The sequence below is a fragment of the Rhodnius prolixus genome, unplaced genomic scaffold (genome assembly GCF_049639745.1).
Source record: "Rhodnius prolixus isolate KJV_2025 unplaced genomic scaffold, Rpr scaffold_10, whole genome shotgun sequence".
NCBI lineage: Eukaryota > Metazoa > Arthropoda > Insecta > Hemiptera > Reduviidae > Rhodnius > Rhodnius prolixus.
The window spans coordinates 27,096,614-27,119,047 of record NW_027411615.1 but is presented as its reverse complement, the minus strand read 5'-3'; the positions used below and the strand labels follow the sequence as shown (position 1 = coordinate 27,119,047).

At 30.7% G+C, this 22,434-nt stretch overlaps 2 protein-coding genes across 2 annotated transcripts; both read right to left on the bottom strand.

Moving 5' to 3' along the window:
• Positions 1-801: 801 nt before the first annotated feature.
• Positions 802-11,956, bottom strand: LOC141456994 (uncharacterized). Its single transcript, XM_074133445.1, has 11 exons — positions 11,454-11,956; positions 10,233-10,440; positions 8,905-9,080; positions 8,116-8,248; positions 4,637-4,792; positions 4,089-4,453; positions 3,662-3,919; positions 2,774-2,870; positions 1,909-2,019; positions 1,669-1,824; positions 802-1,068 (listed from the first exon to the last, which is right to left on the bottom strand). Exons 2-11 carry the CDS (start codon positions 10,422-10,424, stop codon positions 1,018-1,020), a joined length of 1,695 nt encoding a protein of 564 aa, XP_073989546.1. The 5' UTR covers positions 10,425-10,440; positions 11,454-11,956; the 3' UTR covers positions 802-1,017.
• A 3,085-nt stretch (positions 11,957-15,041) lies between these two features.
• On the bottom strand, positions 15,042-20,813 carry LOC141456951 (juvenile hormone acid O-methyltransferase-like). The gene is made up of 6 exons (XM_074133374.1): positions 20,665-20,813; positions 18,627-18,827; positions 17,425-17,600; positions 16,662-16,794; positions 16,370-16,517; positions 15,042-15,461 (listed from the first exon to the last, which is right to left on the bottom strand). Exons 1-6 carry the CDS (start codon positions 20,791-20,793, stop codon positions 15,226-15,228), a joined length of 1,023 nt encoding a protein of 340 aa, XP_073989475.1. The 5' UTR covers positions 20,794-20,813; the 3' UTR covers positions 15,042-15,225.
• Between the last annotated feature and the right edge of the window lie 1,621 nt (positions 20,814-22,434).

Below are 22,434 nucleotides of genomic sequence, written 5' to 3'. Positions count from 1 at the left end.
TTAATGAGTTATTTTCTTTGAAAATCGTTTGTAAATAAAAAAAATGATGACGTAGATAAATTATACATTTCCTTTTTAAAAGAACATGGTTCTTTATAATAAATAACTAATCATGCCTCTTTTGTAGTTGTTTTTTATATTTACGCTTTACAACTATATTACTTGGCAAATAAACAAAAGAAAAAGAAAATTGTCTGGAAAGATATTATAAATTTTTAAACTACCTAGTCTATCATTAAACTAAAATTAGTCACAATACCTTGGATATTTTAGTTGTAATAGCAATATATTATTCAAAAATATATAGATAGAGAGACCTGCGCTTTAATTTAACATTAACCGTCCATTTTTAATAAGTTGTTGGAAACATATTCTGAAACAGAAGACTAACATAAGGTTTCAAAAGCATTGAATTGAATAAAATATTGAGGAGGAATCCAAGTAAATGAGACGTGTGGACAGTGCGAAAAAAAGTGATCCAAATCTGGAATAATGGAAGCTAGGTGAATTAAAAAATAAATCAATTGGTCTTTATTCCTTGATCCATAGTTCAGAACTGCGGAGCTGGGTTAAATTTAAATTTAACTATTAACTTTTTTAGGCTCTTAGAGCTGATGCCACTGATTTTAAATTAAAAAAAAAAAGATTTGGCAAAAAGGCACCTACGGTTTTAATATTAATAAAAAACAAAAGAAAAATTAATTCAAATTTTTTAATGTAAAATAAAAGCAATTGCTGCCAAAATACACAGTTCATGTAGAAGTAAATTAGTGTTTGCATTACTAGGATAAAAGAAATTAGAAATAGCAATTCATATTTATTAATTCCTAATTAAATTCCACTAATATGAATCAAAAAGATATGTAATAAATTTTGATACAATGTATTAATAAAGTGCATAAATACATATATTAGTTACATCCAACACTATGTAAAATAGATTACATTGAAATTTTGTACATACAGGTAGGTTTCAAACAAAATTTATAATTTAAAAACATAGAATTCAAATGAAAATTAACGAACTGACTGCAACATGTTGAAGTATGAGTAACTAGCCTTCAGGATCTGTAAAAGAGAACAGATTTTATAATGAAATTTTAGCGAAATAGAAACCATTAATACAAATTTTGAAATATAGAATGTGGAAAAGTTATTGCCACAATTGTGACGAGGGCGAAAACGAATTGCTGGATTCTCAACTGGTTTTCGAGTATATTATAATTATATCGAAAACTGGAAAGATTGCTGTTGCTGTGTATTCAAACAGCAGCTCGTGCGAAATAGTATGTGATGGTGAGCTAGCAGTTTGTTGTAATTACTTAAAGCTAATTAGTTGTCCATATGAAATAGGTCTTTGTGAATTTTGTGATGTTCAGTGTTTGATAGTTTAGGTGTATTTTTTGTTCTTTTAATTTAATGCGTCTCAACATGTGAGGCCATCAGAGCTATTTTCAGGTGCATGCCGGCCTTCCGTTAGTGAGTTGTGAGAAGTTCCTAAGAAGGAAACTCTAAGAGTCAGCAGTAGATCTTCGCGTGGGGATCTTGTACTGAGCTTAATCTCTTAGCCAACACGGAAAACATCTCCGGGCGCCAATAATCTCGGCTTGTTGGTGCGCCTTAAATTTGAAAAACTTATATTAATAATAAATAAACTCAAATAATGACCTCACTGAAGCCTTTCATTGAAAATTCCTGCAATCCTGCGGCCATAATTATCTTCATTCGTTGACTAGCTGTTAGTAAGTTTAAAAGATACTTCTGGATATTTACTGATTCATAGTACCATGGGTTAAAGTAAATAGTTTCAGGAATGGCTGAGCACTGTAATGCAAATATATCCTTTTGAAAACCAAGTTTTATTTTTAATTTCTTTGTTAATAATAAAAAGAAATTTATAATATCTACCGTATCTGAAAGTTGTTGTCCAAAATAGCAATAAGCTCCAATGCAAACTGCTTCTGGTAAAAGGAGAAAGACGAACACAGTAAATACTGCTTTTACTTCCACATCTGGATCCTTAAAGCAGAAAAGATAGGTTGAAATAAGTTTTTATAATGTTCTCTTATTAAAGTAAACGTCATACCCAAATTGAAAGTGGACCATTCACTTCTTTTGGGATCTTACTTTATTACGAGTGTTCTGGGTTGAGATATTGTGGATCATACCTATCAAACCAAATTTGTAAATTTAATGAGGCTTACGTGAATCTTGCCTGTTGCACCTAATTGCTCGTCTTTTAAATGATTTTGACAACCCTTGTTTAGATTTCTACTTATTCTGCTCTTGTCACCTACTTTTATGGCTAGGGCTAAAATAAACAGAAAGGGTAGCCTTCATTTGGGAAATGGAAGGTAAAATACAAGGGAAAAATACCGAATTGGCTTCCAGTTCGTCTAGATTTCTACCTTTTCTGCCTTTGTCACCTACTTTTATGATCAGGGCCAAAATAAACAGAAAGGGTAGCCTTCATTTGGGAAAAATACCGAATTGGTATTTCCAGTTCGTCTAGATTTCTACAGCATTCTGAGTTGTAATGTCATAACATGACATACATAAATTATTGACATGATTCATAAATTATTATCAAATCAAATTTGTAAAAATGATGTGGCCCGCGTGAATCTCGCCTATTGCACCAAATGGTCCGTGTTTTAATTGAGTTTGATACCCCCAGCAGTAGGGACTTGAGAGGCTTTAGAAAGGGCTGGGGATGTCCTAGTTCTAAGCATGGTTATAAAATCTAAAAATAAATGATGTATATAAGCCATACCGTAATTATGTATAGTACTGTGCACATAAGTGCAACAGAAGTGGTGCCGGCAACGAACAGAAACTTGGAATACAACATGTAGAACATCTCGAAATAACTGCAACAAAAATGATAGCACTAATTAAAACTATATGTGCAAATTGCTTTACCAAAGACCTGCGAATTCTTAGTAACCTTACAAGAATTGTTCATTGTTTAGACCTTCTAGTTGGTAAATATATGATTTATTAATTACGATAAAAATCTTACACTCTAGGCCTGTATAGTTTCAAAAAAGTGTTTAATTTTAACAACAAACCTAAACGTCGTAGCACCTCAACCAAACCTGCCAGTTTGATTTGTCTGAGAGAGGATCGTGAGGTGTTTCTGGGAAGACTATGAAAGCTTTTTTCTTTTGAATCATCGAGCGGAACATCAGAGAGCCTAACACACTAACATAATACGTGCAGGGTCGTTATCCTCTTCTGCTTGTCAGAACAGGATCCAATCTAGTCTCATAAGATCATATATCAGGTCCGTAAAAAGGCTTGCGATCTGCCAAACAACCATTCCAATGTTGGAGTAATTCTATGATGAGAATAGTAAACACATTTGCCAGGAATATCCTGCATTGTCATTCCCCATTCTTGCAATTTGTTGTGCATTCATTTTTCCTTGGTTGCATTGGTGAGACATTTATCAGTATCCCAAAGATTTCTGGGCAAGTAGAACAAATCATAGAAATGATTCTTAGTTTGTGCATTTTTATGCACTTATACCAAATTTCTATTGGAAATAATGAACATTTAATTAGCAATTTAGGTGTTTGATTTGCCATCTCCCGATGGTCTAGGGTATTTTAGAAGAAATATTTCTATTACACGATTAATTATAAAAGCAGTACTTCACCTTAATAAATGAATATGTTGGCTAATTATAAGCTTTGTCCTAAATTTAATTAACGCCTCTCTTTGTTCGCTTCCACTCTGCAATTGTTTGCCATTAGAATAATGGGCATGTTGAAAGGTTTCATCAATATAAACCGATAGGCATTCAAATTGCCCGCATAACTGTAGCACATGAACTACATAAGTTAAAAACATTCCATAATGTACAGACACCATATTAATTCCAATGATAAGATGAAATGTAAAAGCGCCAACAAATCTATGAACAAACAGTAGTAGCAGAGTTATTACTGGCTGAAAAGGTTTAACAGAGTCTCTATGGGGGAAAAAAAAATATAATTTTGAACGTCTAGAAAACACGATAAGAAACAAAATGTCGAGCCAAAACTAGTTTTATGTGTAAATTATAAAGCATTTCAATTTCCCACCTAATTGTTGAATTCAATTCAAAAGGAAACCATCCGTCGAAAGGCAATGATATTTTGTCTTTTGTGCTGTAAAATATCGGCCTTTTGAGCATTGTAGCAGCGTTTGAACAATATAGAACCATGGCGCTTATTTGGATAAATTTTAAAATAAATTTTTGCGTATTTCTGACGACTATCTTCTGTTTTGCTGACAAAGTATGTATCTCTTCATGAAATTCAGTTTTGATTAATTCAGTAAATTCTATGATGTTTCTGGAATTAAATGTTAAAGTTGAACACATTAGCATACAGTTAGCGTGCAACGTAGCGAAATGTATCATTTCAATTAACTCCAATAGATCATATTCCTGGTAATTTGTGATAATCTGAAAACGAAAAAATAACGTGTAAGCAATTTATAGGCAATCATACTCTTAATATTTTATAAAGCATGCCACTTATTCTTGGAGGATAACAATTTGTTTCAGCACGAAGCAAAGGCCTTTTATTACACTCTCAATAAAAAGTATCATGTAAACAAAATAAAAAAATGATAATTTCAATATTACCTCAATTAAAAAATGGAAAAAAGCAATCATATTTATTCCATAACTTCTAATTAACTGCAATATTGAGATACAAGTATAATCGAATATTATACCAAAATGTTTGGCGATTTTATAACCAGTATAGATGTTTTCCCTGTTGACAATCATCGCTCCTTTCTGTAGAAAAATTAAATCATTATGATTGTAGAACACTTATAATTTGAGGAATTCGAAAATTTTTAAAGAAGTATTCTTATTGAAAGATTTGATGAGTCAAATCTCTTTTTCACAAAATATTAATAAAATCACTTTAAAAATAGATGTTTCAAAATTCCTATTATAACAGACAAACAAGAACTAAAAAATTTAGGTTGAATTCAAACTGTACAACTTAGACCAAACTTACTGTTAATACAATAATTGCTGTAGGTAAAAAATTGACCAACTGTTATCATCATGTACTTCAAAAGGACTCAATTGATTATTAATTGGCTAGAAAATAGTGTTTCATTTTTAACTTTTTCTCACTGAGAAAGATGATCAAACTTTCGAGTTTGAATTGTCTTCTTTAGAGTGTAAAAATAAATTTAGGAATTGGGACTCTAACATCGGATGAAGAGATTAAGAGGAATTCATTAAAACAGTTTAAAAAGTTATTAATAAAAACCAAGAATCTATGTTATTCAGTGTTGAATTGATACAAAAAGGAAATGTTTATTTTCCATTATTAATTGAAAAGTATCCTAGAATTTGTTGGGTAATTTTAGGAAAGTGTGTGATAACCATTAAGCTACCTAATTAAGGAGATGTGAAACTAAGATTAAAGAAATAATCAAGAGGATTACGTAGGAAGATGAAAAATGAGAAAAGGAAGGAAACATGATTAAGGAACAAAAAAAAGAACTCCCAAGTTCAATATTGTAAAATCAACCCTTTCGTTTGAGCCATACAAAAACTTTAAAGTTGATGATTGATTGGCTTATTAAAATATCCAATCATATCATATATTGTTATAGTAACAATCAGAATAGTATGCTGTATACTTTATCATTATTGGAATACCTTAACAGTATGGAAAACGAGCCCAAGTAGCTCACATCCCCTGGTTCCCTAACCAATTTCCTAAAAGCAACCTCCCGATCTGCCAGTAGTGTCTAAGTCTTCCAACCACTTTTTTGAGAGTAAACCTTTCCCGTGCACCCTGGCGAAAGCTACACTGTCTTTGGTAGTGGTATATCATCCTCAATCCGCTCAACACAATCCATACACTCAAAATTGATCGTTCTTCCTATTTTAAGAAATGGCTGGCTCCCCAAAACTCTGTATTTGGAGATAAAATACTGTCTATATCCTGTCTTTCAAGCTTCTCCACCTCCTTTATCTCCCAAATATAAAACTGTTCCACTTTAGCAACCATCATAGTTCAATACCGCAGCAGCCTACCTTAGACAGATAGTCCGCTTTCTTATTGCCTTCTATCCCGGCAAGTCCATGTACTTAAAAGCCTATAAATTGCACGTTGATGCAACCTTCACTAATCTGGAGCTCGAACTTTGTTCAAAGCATTGAGTTTAGCGTGACTATTAAAATATTTATTTACCAAACTTACCATGGTCTTAGCCTAGATAGATATATTCTCAAAGTAGGATTTAAACTAGTTTAAAAAATAGTTGGTATTATTTTTTAGAGTTCTAATCTCTACTAAAGTGAAGATGGTACTAGTACTTAGTACTTTACCTTCAACTAAACACATGTGACACGTTCACTGTTTACTATTAATGAGATATTCTTCAGGTGTAATATGATGTGGTGTTTTGTAAAATGTGAATTCAAAACAATAATTACAGCATCAAGTATTTATAATGTTGTACGTACTTTAGTTTAATTCGATAAGCGAGAGAATGTATAAAAATCTAATGGAATATTTAATAATTGGAATGGTAAGTTTTTCTTTCAATTTAATTATTTATTATCACATTACGGTTTTTGTCAGTTGTTTGCCGGAGAGAATTTTTAAATTGTGCAAAAATCCTACACAAGGACAAATGTTTCTTATTTTATATTTTGGTTAAATGAAACGTTCAATCATCCAAATTTTTGTGTATTTCATTGAGCGAAAAAATCATTAACCACAATTTTGTTTTCCTAAGTGGCTCTAAAACATTATTAATTAACAAGCTGAAATGTTATATCAACTGGTTATATCTAAACAATTTTACTTTAATCTAAACCACTTGCAAGTTTTAATAATACATGTAATTAAAGCTTGTAATACAAAATATTAGTATATTTTAATTAGGCTAAGGGTGATTTAAACTCAATTGTAATCAGGGTTTAACTAAAACCCTTATTCTTAATAATATAACTGCCACTTGTGCAGTTCAATTAGTTACATTGTAACATTAAGGTTAAGGTAATTTTTTCTCTTTCTTTATTAAATGATCCCTTTAAAATTTTTTTTTTTCTGCTAAGACCAGTAATAGATTATATTTCAAAATGTAGCCTCTGTTACATCGTTCAAGTAATTCGTTTTCTTTTACAATTTTCTTTAGATCTGTCAAGGATTCTTCAAATAGTTTCTTTGGTAAAATATTCGACAGGTACGATACGACGCCATAAAATTCTTAAATAATAAAAATAAATTAATTTAATATGTTAACACATTATTATTTTTCAATGTTATATTTAAATATATTCATCATCATTAAAAAATTTAATAATAAATGGTAGACCCAACCTTGCTCACATTCAAGCTTTCTGGTTCTACAGAACTCTAAATTGTTTTAAATAATCTCAACAATGAAGCATAATGCCTACTCGCCTTAAAGAGGAGTAATTTACCCATTCTAATACAAATGTGATGCTGTGTAAACTTTTCTTTATTACTTTAAAGAAAACATATCGATTTAGGCTGGTCAAACAAAGCCCTTAATGGTTGAAATTTCAAAGCTTTAAAAATGAATAAGTTAGCAATATTCTTGGAAACAGAGAAAATGAATTTGGACAATTTAGCTATCAGCACAATACAAGAATAAGGGTAAAGCAGTATAAGGTAACGTATTTTATAAAACCAGACTGAAGGTGGTGGATACGCCTCCTCAATAAGATTTGCTTCTTAAAATTGAAATAACTAAAAATCGAAATAACAAATTAATGGGAAGGAAAAAAGGGATTTGTACATACCGACTACATAGTCTATTGAAGGAGCGCAAAATGTCTTGATCATAGTTTTATAGATCTTAATTTTAAATCCAAGACCTTCCATTATATTCTTGGTTTCATTGAAGTCATTTTCACTAGGATTGTACTGTACGTTCATTTGTTTTATTTTCTAATAAATAAACAAAAATATATATTTGCAATTTTGTCTTAGATTTTTTCTTCCATTTTGAATGTTTAGTAATAAAATACCACCAATTCTTTAAATTAATGCTAAACAAGAAATTATTTCAAACATTTATGAACTAAAAATGCTTCATGAAATGGTTAATGATACTTACATCCGCATATTTAGCATATTTTGGCAATCTCGCCAGGTATGGTGCTAATATGTCCAAGCCATCTTCTATCGGAGTCACTGTAATGATTTCTCCACCAGGCCTCAGTAAGTTGTACATATTTTCATACGCCTTCCTATTAAAAATATACCAAAATTAACAAAAAAAAAAAAAAAAAAAAAATCGCAAGCATTGTGTACAGTAAACTTTTCCGGGTTCAACCACTTTTCTTGGAAACTTTGAAAGTTAAGGGGGAAAAAAGAAAGGCGGAAAAGCAGTAAGATTGGAAAAAGAAATAAGACAAGAATATTGTCCGAACGAAGAGAACTCTTTTTTTTATTATTATTGTTTTCCGCTGAGATCTAGACAATGAAGACGCTGTTAAAGAAGATTAAAGTAGTAGGAGATTTTTTGTGATATATTATCAGGAAAACACGGATGATCAGTGAGGAAAATGGAGGGAATTGAGGAGAGAATGCAACATAAAGAGTATGAAACTGGCACACTAGAAGGATGAGTGTGGAGAAAAGTCTAATCGAACTTGGAAATTGAAATTCTATTCGTTACAGGGTCAATGAGGAAATGGCTGGAAGAGGTCTGCAGGAGGATAACTGGAGGGACGGAAGAATAGAATGATGCCCTTGGTTCTGAAGGCAGTCCTTGAAGAAGAGAATTATTTTAACTAAATTCTCTGCTTTCTGGTTCAATCTACTTTGTAGATGAGATTGAAAACAACCCTGATTCTTTTTTTTCCTGTTATAATATACTATAATAATTAAAAATAATTTGTACCTTTGATTTAGTACTCGATGTAAAGTAAAGAAAGAGAAAACTTTAGAAAATTCCTCCTTCCTCCATGTTGGCCATAAATTACTGTCCGTAATATCTAATTTTCTGAATTTCATTGAAGGACTGGAATAATGTTTCTCGGCAAATTCAACCATCTCTGATGATATATCAACTCCTGTCTGTAATTTAAATTAACTAGATAGTTAAATATAGCCTTTATTCTTTCTTAATATTCTTTTTAGAACACTGTTTTTAATAAAATAGCAATAAACAAAAATAAATTCAATCATAATAATTCTTATTGAACTTTTCATCTTTATTGGTTATATTTCATTTCTTGAATTTTGTTGATAATATTTTTTGTAGAAACTAGGGCGACGGACAACTAGGCGAAGGACACTCTCTGAACTGTCCACTTCTCATAGACTTTAGCAATCTTCAACCACTTCTCCTTAAAGAAATTCTCACATCCTTTTAGCGCACCACCTATCTAAATCTCCAAATTAGTTCCTATTTGTTATAACAAGTGACCATCTTTCATCGTCGAGTCTTGCAAAAAGACCTGCCCGTTTTAACTGTTCTTACTGAGTCATTTAGTCTTATTTTCATTACACTTTGATCTTAGCCAAAAGGCCGAGAAGCGATAAGTTTAGGATTCGTATATTAATGCTAGAAAATCTAGTTTTTCTAAATGTTTACATTTTTCACCTAGATTCATTATTATTTCTAAAGTAAAATTTGACCAATAAACTTTCTTTCAAGCAACTTACGTTGTCTTCTTTTTTAGATCTGTCTGTAAAGTAGATGAGCTGATCTAGATAAATGACAGCCTTAGTTTGCTCTTGCTAGGTTAGCGCCAAATGTATATGAACGTTCTCAACGGTACCATCAATTATAACCAATATCAAAACATTTAAAGCTCTATTATAATTTCGTGAAAGTCAAGAGTACTGTTTACTTCATTGGAAACAAACTATCAAAGAAGACTTTAGGTCTGCTTATGTGCACTTGTTGCCTGAAGATTTTCTCTTTCTTGGTACCTCTGTAAGCCATTCTCTGTCCGGTGATAGACAATGCAAGCGGATTGAAAAATCTCTCTCTTAATCCCAGAGAAGGAACAATTGACTTCCTGCATCTTTACTGGCCTTTCTCCTAACATAATTTTCCCCATTCGGTACTGGAAGATTTTAAACAACCATACTTCGGGTACACAAATCCTCCCCAGTCTAGCAATCTCTTTTTTAAAAAAATAAAATTAGGTAAAAGGCCCGGCAGATGTATAAATTAACATCTGATCAATTAAAAAGCTAACAGAGAATTAAAAAACTAACAACAGTAGATCCTCTGGGTAGAAATGTAGCCATATTTCTGTAGGTATTGATTCCTGGTCCACACCCAACATCAAGGACATGCTCCTTATCATCAAGTGACATCTGGTCCTTAATATAAGATAATACTTCTCTATCCATTTGTGCTGCTATTTCGCAATACTTGTGATAGGTTTGTGGATCTCTCATTGCCATTGTTACAACCTACAGTCTGTCAAAAGTAAATAATATCAGTTAATTTTTATAAAAGAAGTAATTAACAATGGAACATCCAATTATTAGCTAGATATATTTTTATCGAATAATTCGAACTATCCAATTCCAATTAAAACTCAATTCAAAAATCGAAGTCATCAGGTTTTCATTGTAAGTGAAACAAATCAACCAAATCCTAGGTAATTTTAACTCCAAAATTTTCCAAAAACTGAAATTATATATTGTCAAAAAAGTCGGATAAAAATATTTAAAAATACTGTCTGTAATAACAATAAAATATCATGTGTAAAAAATATAATTATTATCTGGGTGCCTTCAAGTTTTCTTCTAGTAATTGTTCGCAAATAAGTACAATTTTGCATCAATCGATACTAAATAACTGAAATGAGAAATATTTTGGTTTAGATAGGCTGTTATCCATGATGAAATGCATAGAACGTGTATCTATATTAATACAAGATAAACTGTATCCTCCAATAAACTTGGATCTAGTACAGCCATGAATACTGTTCTCAATTCGTTGTTTAAATATTTTAACCGATGACGGTTCTTATCACAAAATTGATAAAAATAAATCGTAATTGTCCGATTTACAAAATTAGAATGTCAAATAGTAAATATTACAATAATTATTTCAATGATAAACAATATCTATTTAATTTTGATGATATTGTAAAAAACAAGTTTATTGTATTCTCTGTTAGGGTGCCCGGTTTCTAAAAGTAATTTGCCTATTTAACAGAAATTTTTATTTTGCTTTAAATATCTCCTTTTTTATTTAATTTGGTTTTGAATAGATTATTTTAATTCTTTCTTTTCTTTTTTAAGACAAAATTTGCTATTATTTATTTTAACTTTGATTCTAGTTTATTAAATTAATTATATTCTTCTACTCCATATTGGAGAAACAGAGCAATATGGTTGACCATATCAGATATTTATAGTGCTTCAAGGCGTTTTTCTAATCTTCAATTTTAAAAAAATCAATTCAATATAAGTACAATTTACCTGTCTAGAAGCAATAAGTTGATCACTTGGAGAGCCTCTTCTCTATTTACCTGAATCAGAGGTTAACTGAACATGGCGTACAGTGTCTTGTATTTATAACCTGATGTGGTTGAAAAATTAAATTTTTTGTAACTACTTTCCTTATGGAAGGATTGTAATTGCATAAAAAAGTATATATAGGAAAAGTGGGGGTAGTTGTACTTGCAACACTAACGCCAGAAAGTCGCATAGACAAATACATCAAATAAACAATTTAAGAAATAAGATTAATCAAGCCGTACCAGCTGCCCCTAATACCTCGGGCGCTTTTGGATTTTGGCATTTTGGTGAGAATAAAACATAAAACCAACTAATTTTAGATCACATGTATATCTTTAACATTGCCAAACACATGTTCCTTCATGATGATGCATTATTTAGTATTTAAAACGTCTTTCCAATATTGTTTTTACAGTTTGTAGTGTGTATCGTATGATGTATCCCAGAATAGTACAAAGATAAAAAAAAGAAAAACACTTAAATCATCTTGTTTTCCTCAAAGGGACTCATACCATGGATCGTTTTGCTTCAAATGAGAGCAACTGTAGTTAGTACACTGTGGAAAAATAAAAAAGTGATACCTGTATCTTTCTAGAATGTGAAAGAGAACAGGTGCTAATTTTAAAAAAATAAATAAAAATGAATTAGTAATAAGTAATTTTTGATTTAAATCATAAGTTTTTCAAAAAACTTTTCCTTTTTTTTAACAACCTATTAAAAAAAATTCTCAACAAATGGACTGGATGAAGATTATTTCTAAATATTTCTGTTTATTGATTTAACAATTATTTTAACAAACTGAAAATATAATCTCCCATTCGAAATTATTGATTATTTGGTCACCTTCAATATCAACAATAATAAAATATGTATGCAACAGTTGTGGACAGTGCTCAATAACCAATAATTTCTCTGGATACATTTTTAACATTACTACTACAAGAAGAATATTACGTATACCGTTTATATTTTTATCAGCAATACTGCGTAAAAACTTAAAATGTGAATAAAACTTATAGTTTTAGCTTTAACTGACTACAATATATATATATGTATATATAATTGTTCTTAATGAACAATATTTAACAGTATTGTCCGCAATCCTGCAGTACTCTTTAAAGACTGTGGCCGCCAAAAATCTTTTGGCAAAAAAGAAATTAATGATAATTCCTACCTCCACAGAAATTTTTAATTTTGGTCTCAATATCTCGCTACACAATCATCAGGTCAATATGAAATTTTAATCTATTATAGAATAAATTGGACTCTAACTACCAGTAAAATATAAACTAGAGATGAAATTATTTAGGAGACAATGGAAGCTTAACTTTCCATAGCTTAAAACATGTTCTAAATTTACACGTTTCCTAATTAGCTGGTCAATATGAAATCTTGAATATTTGTAGACTGTAATATATATGTAAGTATGTACGAGTAAATATAAAATCTAACGATTAAATAATTATTACTATTTTTAGTGGAAACTTCAGATTTATAGAAAAATTATGGATTATAAGTTTACAATCTTAGTAGCTAGTGCTCATAATTATCTAGCCCACACATATTGAGTATTTTAGATTTTCTAGGTCAGTGACATCTATCTTTCCGTGAAGTAATAAAAAGGGGATTCTTGCAGGAAAAATACCAAGAAAAATTAATACAAATTATGAATACAAAAGGTTGGATATTCCTTTAAAAAATGGATAATTATAATAAATGGATAATTATAATTATAATAATGAATAATAAATATTCTAAAGAATTTAAGGAATTAAGTGAATTGTTTAATAAATTTGCAAGAAAGTACTTAGCATTATTATAGTGATTTAATCGGATTTATGACGTATGTTGCTAACATAAAAACAGTGATAATTAGAGAGGACCTTGATGCCTGACGTTACGCCTCGGTGCTACATTTTAGAGGGCGCTGAAACGTGATTAATGAAACATGTTAAAACAAAAAATAATTATGTTCAAAAATATTAAATTTCCAAACCTGGTTCTGGCTTTAAAGAAAAGATACACAAATAGAAGACTTTTGGGTAACCCTAACAAAAAAAAAAAACCCTCTGCCAGAATACTGCTTATATTCTGGAAAAGCTTAAAGGTGTTAGTTTAAGTGTTCAGTTTTGGTTCTTTTGGTTAATGAGAAAATTGACAAAACTAAAAACAAATTAAGAAAATTCACACTTTCGGTCATTAATTTTTAAATCTTACTCTTATAACAACTCATTTAAGCCTCAGTAGATGACTGGACCTTTACATTCCATTAAAGTGACACCTTAGAGCAAATTGCTTAGAAGTCTCTCTTCTAGAAAGCAAACGAAAATACGCTTCCTACTTCTTGTGATTTTTCATTTCTTAGTGTTCAGAGACTGAATCCCACCAGCAATATTCTAAAAATCAAGGCGCCACGGTAGCCGAGCGGTTAGAGGCGAGACCTGCGAAGCTAATATGTATTGTGGTACTGGGTTCGATTCCCGGTCTTTAGGCCTTGGATTTTATTTAATGGTTAATAAAAAGAAATTTACAGTAAAGTATGTTTGCTAGTCGCCTCCGTCCACGACACCTAATTGGTAGTTGGACGTTAAGCCCCGCCTGAAAAAATAGGCGATTACTTTACTTTACTTACTACTTACTATTCTAAAAATCACTTTTCTTGGATTGGAAATACGTGTTTTTCCAGTGGATACCGATCACAATGCTCCCTCTTACTTTGAGTAAGAGAAAATAAGATAAAAATCATCTTAGGTGAACACTCACACAACTTTATCTTACTACATTCCTCAAGCTATAACTCATAGTTTTCCTCAAAACCCCAAATTTTTGGGTTCATATTTTATTCTTAACTAACAACATTATTCATTTTCTAAAACTGTAAATTAATCTGGAATGCCCCTTACAGGACAGCTTACCTAAACTCCTACCCGAAAACTGCCCTGAAACCAATTTTTTAAAGAAAGATCATCGTGAAAGTAAAAAGTAAATTAAAGCCAATTTTTCAGGCGCTGGATTTACGAAATTAAGAAGCCTGAACGGGGGAGATTAGCAAACATACTTTAATCGTTGACAAACAATTGGTGAGCATAAACATTATTTCTAAATTCTAGCTTTAATTCAATCTTAACCGGCATCCTTCGTTATTGTAAACGTTTCTCTTCTTGGGAAGACAGAAAAACATAATTCAAATGGTATTCTTCATGAGATATATAAAAAAAAAATTAGAACAGTCCGTCAATGGACCAGAAAAAACTAGTGGAGGCTAACAGGGAACTGAAATATTTACAGACACCAATTATCTCAGACGTCACGAACTTTAATTAAAAAATATAAATAAAAACAAAATAAAATTAGATGAGGTATGGAGGTCAGTTGGAGGTTACAACATTATCATATGGCTGAAAATGTATGAATAGTTCCTAATAAGGTAAGCAATTAAATAACAATGCAGGAGTTATTGAGTGCTAATATTTCACAGTGCAAATCTTAACATTGCCACAAAAAGTTGTAAGGTTGCTTATTAGCAATGGAAAAGTAAATAGATTGAGGTTCATTATTCTGCAATGAAATTTCTTTTATTTTAGCATCATAACAAAATTATTAAAATTTAACAAATCTGTCTTTGCTTTCATGACAGATGCTCTCATTAATCTTGGATATTAATACCGTGGTTCATGAAGCTTCGCCAATAATATTCAAACAAATTCAGTTTAATATCTTCCTACTTTTTTTTTTATTTTATACAATAGCTTTTAAAAGAATTAATTTCTTTAATTTTTAACTTTGTTTCATTTTTAATCTCCTTTTTTTTGGCCAAGACAACTAATAAATTGTATTTCAAAATGTAGCCTCTGTTGCATCGTTCAAGTAGTTCATTTTCTATCAAAATTTTCTTTATATCTGTCAAGGCTTCATCATATAGTTTCTTCGGTAAAATATTAGAGAGGCAGGATATGACTCCATAAAATTCTACAACAGGAATAAAAATAAATAAAATTATTATTTAAAATTATTTTAAATATTTCGCAGTAATGTTATTATTTTAATAAAGGGGCGAGCATTAACGTCCGGAACCTTCTTAGTTAGAGCACTGCCGGCTTCAAGCCAGCTACCTCTCGTAAAAGAAAACACTATAATTAACGGATAATGAGTTGTAAAAGGATGCTATGAAGCTTTACTTTTCGTCACTTTACTCTTCCTCCGTCTTCTGTAAGCTGGTACCAATTCGAGAACGTCGCCCGCTACCTTGGGTTTTACTTTAGAACGAAGACTTACTTGAAATCCCCAAAGTAGACTTAAAATAACAGAACTAAACAAATGCTTTCTACAGCTTAAAAGACTCTTAGATGGTAGATCTAAACTCTCTCTGGACAAAAAAATTACTAATTTATACTTTTATTTTAAAAACCTATCTGGACTCAAGGAATAGAGCTGTGGGGTTCAACCAAACGCACCAATCTCCAAAGGATTCAATCTCTTCAACCTAAAATACTTCGATCTAGTTAACTCTCCATTTTACATCTCTAGCCCGACTATACATTCTAATCTTAACATTCCTTTTATCGCATAAGTTGTCAAAAAACGATACTGAAAATTTCATTTCAACCTTCAACCCAACAAGACGTCTTAAAAGACAGTGGCCTCGTGATCTCCTCTCTGTGACTAGTGGTGTAATGTGTTTTAAAGAAAAAAAAAAAAATGAATTAATACGGCTATTAAAAAAAGTACTTTGCTAAAAAACACTGAGTAATTTGATGCAACTAAGGGGGAAAAAGTAAGAAAAACCATTGGCAGCATCTATTCTACTAGACCATTCCCAGATGATTTCTTAAATTTCATAAAACGGACAAACTAAATAGATAAATATTCATACATACCGGCTACATAGTCTATTGAAGGAGCGCAGAATGTCTTTAACATAGTTTCACAGATCTTAATTTTAAATCCAAGACCTTCCAATATATTCTTGGTTTCATTAAAATTGTTTTCACTAGGATTGAACTGTACGTTCATTCTTTTTATTTTCTGAAAGACATTTAATTATAAAAAAATTTAAAAAAACGTACATTTCTTCCGTATATGAGTTCATAACAATAAGCGAAATATGATTATTTAAACAAAATAATCATATTACAGACATTACAAAATAATTTTATAAGTAAAACTAACGTCTGCATATTTAGCATATTTTGGCAATCTCGCTAGGAATGGTGCTAATATGTCCAAGCCATCTTCTATCGGAGTCACTGTAATGATTTCTCCACCAGGCTTCAGCAAGTTGTACATATTTTCATACGCCTTCCTATTAAAAATATACCAAAATTAAAAAAAAAAAAAAATCGCAAACATAGTGTACAGTAAACTTTTCCGGGTCCAACCACTTTTCTTCGAAACTTTGAAATTTAAGGGGAAAAAAGAAAGACGGAAAAGCAGTAAGATTGGAAAAAGAAATAAGACAAGAACATTGTCCGGACGAAATGAACTCTTTTTTTTATTATAATTGTTTTCCGCTGAGATCTAGACAATGAAGACGCTACTAAAGAAGATTGAAGTAGTGGAGATCTTTTGTGATACATTATCAGGAAAACAAGGATGATCAGTGAGGAAAATGAAGGGAATTGAGGAGAGAATGCAACTTAAAGAGTATGAAACTGGCACACTATAAGGATGAGTGTGGAGAAAAGTCTAGTTCGAACTTGGAAATTGAAATTCTATTCGTTACAGGGTCGATGAGGAAATGGCTAGAAGAGGTCTGTAGGACGATTACTGGAGGGACGGAATAGAATGATGCCCTTGGTTCTAAATTAACTAAATTCACTACTTTCTGGTTCAATCTACTTTGTAGATAAGATTAAAAACAACCCTGATTCTTTTTTTTCTGTTATAAGCATTATATTATTATTATACTATAATAATTAAATATAATTTGTACCTTTGATTTAGTACTCGATGTAAAGTAAAGAAAGAGAAAACTTTGGAAAACTCCTCCTTCCTCCATGTTGGCCATAAATTACTGTCCGTAATATCTAATTTTATGAATTTCATTGAAGGACTGGAATAATGTTTCTCGGCAAATTCAACCATCTCTGATGATATATCAACTCCTGTCTGTAATACAATAACATAAAATCTATTAAGAAATAATCTATTGGTGTTAAATTTAATTGTAATGGATGTACGGCACAATTTGGTCATAACTAATTCTTAATTTTTGTCACCTGTCTGATTTGCCCAACATTGTTTAATGCCAGTATCTAGTATACTATTATTTGCAAAATATAAAGACGGAAATAACTTTGATATTTTTATGTAAGAAAATTGCTACTGATCCAAATTTGAAATTCAATTTGTGTTCAGTAAATGCTGATCGTTGCTATTCTACCCTGTAAAATGGTTAAATTCATGTAATTCTGAATAGATTTAAAGTCGACCTAATCTTTTTTCATCGTTTACCAAAATATTTTTAAGAAAAGTAGCATTTACAATTAAAAATAGAAATTTCTGTCTAAACTATTAGAATAGGATGATATTATTTGAAGAAATAAAGATAATTTTCTTCAGACTTTTAGGTTTACACCACATTAGAAGTTATATATTTCAGTTTAGATAAATTTATTAAAACGCTATTTTTGTATTTATTTCAATAGAAATAAATTAGCCGAATTAACTAGATTTGTGTAAAATATAAGTAGTAATCACAGTTTTAATCGCAATGTCAAAGATTCCACTTACTTTTGAATAAAAAAAAGTAAGTAAACCGCGTAAACGGATGAGTTAGAAGGGTAAAACACACTCTTGTCTGTATGGAATTCAGTGCATTCAACCAAGTAAACACTTTAATTATTTTCCGCAATTTCCTTATTAACACAGATTTTTGCAGATCTCACCTTGTCTCATTTTATAAAATTTCACATCACATTTATTTATTTTATTATTATGTAGATTAATTTTTACAATTTATAGATAATTTTTTTGTTTGTTCATTATTCGTCGTTCAATAATAATTAGTTATTTTAGCATTACCTAGAAAACTCTTGCAAAAGGGATTATTTTGTTTTTGTTTTCTGGTTCTGAGAGCAACTATAAATTAACATCTGATCAATTAAAAAGCTAACAGAGAATTAAAAAACTAACAACAGTAGATCCTTTGGGTAGAAATGTAGTCATATTTCTATAAGTATTGATTCCTGGTCCACACCCAACATCCAGGACATGCTCCTTATCATCCAGTGATACTAGATCCTTTATATAGGATAAAACCTCTCTATCCATTTGTCCAGCCAGATCGCAATAGTTGTGATAAGTTTTTGGATCTCTCATTGCCATTCTTGCAGTCTAAAATAATTAATTCTACCGATTAGCTAATTTTGAATTTATAGTCTAACAAAGTAAATCATTATTAAATTATTTTATTGAATTATTGAAGCTAAACCTGTTGGTTATGTAAAAGTAAGATCTGGTTAATTCATTTTGTGCTTAATAAATCATATTTTAATAAATCAGTTATCAGCGATGGCTAAACAACAAAATAACTGAATGGACTAGTCCATTCTTTACTCTTGGTTTGTTTGAATTTCCATTTCATGCTGGTTTTCTAAATATCTTTTCAAAACCAACAAATAACCAATGTCACAAGCTTTTCTTTTTCAACTGTATACGGAGGAGTGGTCGAAACTTCGGGAGGTGATTCTGGGCATCATTTAAAAGGAAATTTAACCTTCTTTCCAATGAGCTTATTGAAATTGCTTTAGCTTTAGTAGTTTGAGAAATATAGGCAAGTGTTTGCTAAAAAGTAGTAGTACCTTGAAAAAACATAAAATTAAAAATATCTACAAAACGGAGCAAATGTTTGTTGCAAATGATGTCCAGAATCACCTCACGAAGTTTCGACCACTTCTCCCTATAAACCCTGTATACAAAATCTCTTTTCTTTATTTAAATATAATAAAATTCATTATTTCATTTTAATGTACTGGGAACATAAGCTATTTAAATACTTTTTTATACTCCTCTATTTAGTAAATAATTTTTAAAGGCAACTAATTTTTTATAAAACGCTTAAGAAAACTTTACACAATGCAATAAAGCAATGTACTAACCCTTATAGAACTGTCCTACCGGAATGTTTTAATATGAAAACCGTAATATGAAAGAATAAATTGATACTTTTTATTATTTAAGTAATTAATACTGTAATTGCGAATATTGCTGATATGGCTTGTAGCACAGATACTGAAAAACATGTGTTTGTGTCAAAGAAAGTTAGGTACGCCAGGGGAAGTTTAATCAGCATATGATTCATGTGGGATCGATGGGGACCTCTTAGGATAGTCACCGATCGTTTCCTTTGTTCTTCTAAAACTTCTTTTGCTGGTTCCATCTGTAACTTGTCATAATCATCCATATTGGTACCACATATTTAAAATTGATGTGATAAAAAGCAAATAAATAAGTTTTCATTTGAGCCAATTAGGAGTGTAATATCCATTCACGTGGTTTGCGTGATTCGTTTGGTCTAAGACATAATTAATAACATTGTTAAACGAAACAAGGTATAACTCAATGTGTGTATTCAGGCGAATAAATTCTCTTACATTTATCAAAACCTTTATTCCTTGGTCTCAATTTTAATTATTATTGTATAGTAGTTATAAATTCCGTCAGCTCAGCATTACCAGGTCCATTCAAAATAACTCCATCGACTCTGTCTCAATTTTCAATTTCAGTTAATAGTTTGTTTCTCTTATGATATCACGGTTCAGGAGAAATGGACAAATTATGAGGAATCATCTTAAAAAGTGATTATAAGTAAATGGTTTACATGTCTTTGTGTGTGTGGAAAAAAATCTATCTTATTTCAAAAAAAGAGTGAAGGTGGATAGAAGGATATACGAGTACACCTTATTTTCAAGTGTTAGACGTTCAAAGGTGCTCCAATTAAAACCTACAATTATATTTCTGACTCTGGATTATTTTATTCTTGCTGTAGATGTTCTGTTTAATTAAAAGTTACTTAACACTCTGGCCTTTTTATATTTTATGGACTGTCAATCAGTAAAAATTTCAATCAAAACTTTGATACTTAAAAAATACTCTCTTAAAATAAAATCCATATATTCTTTCACTAATTGTATTTTAAATAAAATAAAATAATTAATTAAATTTAAAATACCTTAATATATAAGTAAATAATGGTGTTTTCTGGAGACTGTTTCTTCAGTGCAGTAAGATCTGGTTGAGAGCGTAGCGTAATGTGACGTTCTCGTGGTTCGTTCCCATTATTTATAGTCTCAAGATGCATAGAAAAAAAAAAAGGAGAAAAATAACCTGTTTTAATAGCTTTCCCATTTTCCTCATGTTGGACCAAGGATATTATTTGCGTTAGACTACAAAATAAAAAAAAAACAAGAGATTGTGTGGATATTATTATCATAAAATTTTGCAATATTAATTAGACAGGGTGAAAGGATATATTACTTTAGTGTATACAATCTGCTCACTCTGTAAGCTGTGAAAATAAAATAGCCATACTCGTATTGATATGTACAATGTATGTTATATTATATTATAAATGAAAAAGTTGGTTTTTTAAAAGAAGTTCGCTCGACTAGGGAATAATGATAGAGCATTTTGATGAAAATGTTTTTCTTACCAGAGTAGAGTAACGAAAATCAATAAGAGTTTTGTTTCTTTATGTTTTTTGGTCTCCTGAAGTCGCTTTTATTTCCAGTAAGTAAATGGGTTTGTACGAGTACAATTACAGCATTAATGTAGTGACTTTATGATGTCTTGATAGTTATAAATGACTAAAAATGTACAATGACAAAAATAGTATAATGACTAAAAAAATGATAATTAAAATAATACAATTACTCAAATATAAGATAATACAAAGACTAAAAAATCTCTTAATATTAAAATATAAAGTAAAACACTAATACTGATGTATAACTACATTATTAAACTGTGAACGTATAGTTCACTTTTTACTTATAAATTATTTACTACTAGCATCCATTTTGGCAATTATCATTCTTAGCGAAAATTTAATAAGTAATTTTCAAATTCAACTGCAGAAATTAAAAGAATATCATGTTCAAGTTTGTCTGGGAAACTAATGTCTGCGTCATTAGTCTGGGGATGGGGCTAAATTTTAGGTAGTCAGTCTCGTAGGTAGTTCTTGAAAAGAGAATTTTCTGCCGCGTATTGCACTTTGGAGCGTGGAAATTTAGTGAGGAGAAACTGTAGAAGTAGTTAACTAAATAGGTTGCGCGTTAAAACTTTATAAATTAAAGTCAAAGGGTCAAGACCAGCAGTTTCCATAATCAGATATCGTATGGTGCGTCTAATTGAGTGCTTATCTCATGAAATAAACGAAAAGAAATCTTTTTTATATTTTGCTTCAATGGCGCTAATGTAAATTTTCTGCTAAGGTGCCCATACAATAGGACAATATTCCTAAAATAGGTTGCACCAGAACTTTGTACAAAGCAATCATTACCTAAGGATCTTAAAATTTGTTGGTAGCCCTCTGGATGAAGTCTAAAACGTTTGCTTTATTGATGGTCATTGTACAGTTTAAGTAGTTTGAAAGGTTTGTAGTGTACATGATGCCAAGGTCCCTAAAAAGAGTTTGTCTGTGAAGAGGAGTGTCGTCTATAGAGTACTTGTAGATGAAGGAATCACGACTGAAAGTGAAAGAAAGTATTTTGCACTTTTCAGTATTTAGTTGCATTCTGTTAGCATTGCATGAATCATCAAGACTATTCAGTGAATGCTGAAGCATCCTGAATTGTTCTTATGACAGAATACATTTTCAAATCTTCTGAGAATGGGGAAATGAATGGATGTTCAGCTTAAAACAAAAAAGGCCCAAGCAATATGTTTGAGGAACTCCCCGATGTAACAGCTATTTCTTTTTTTAGAGAATGCTGATTTCAGT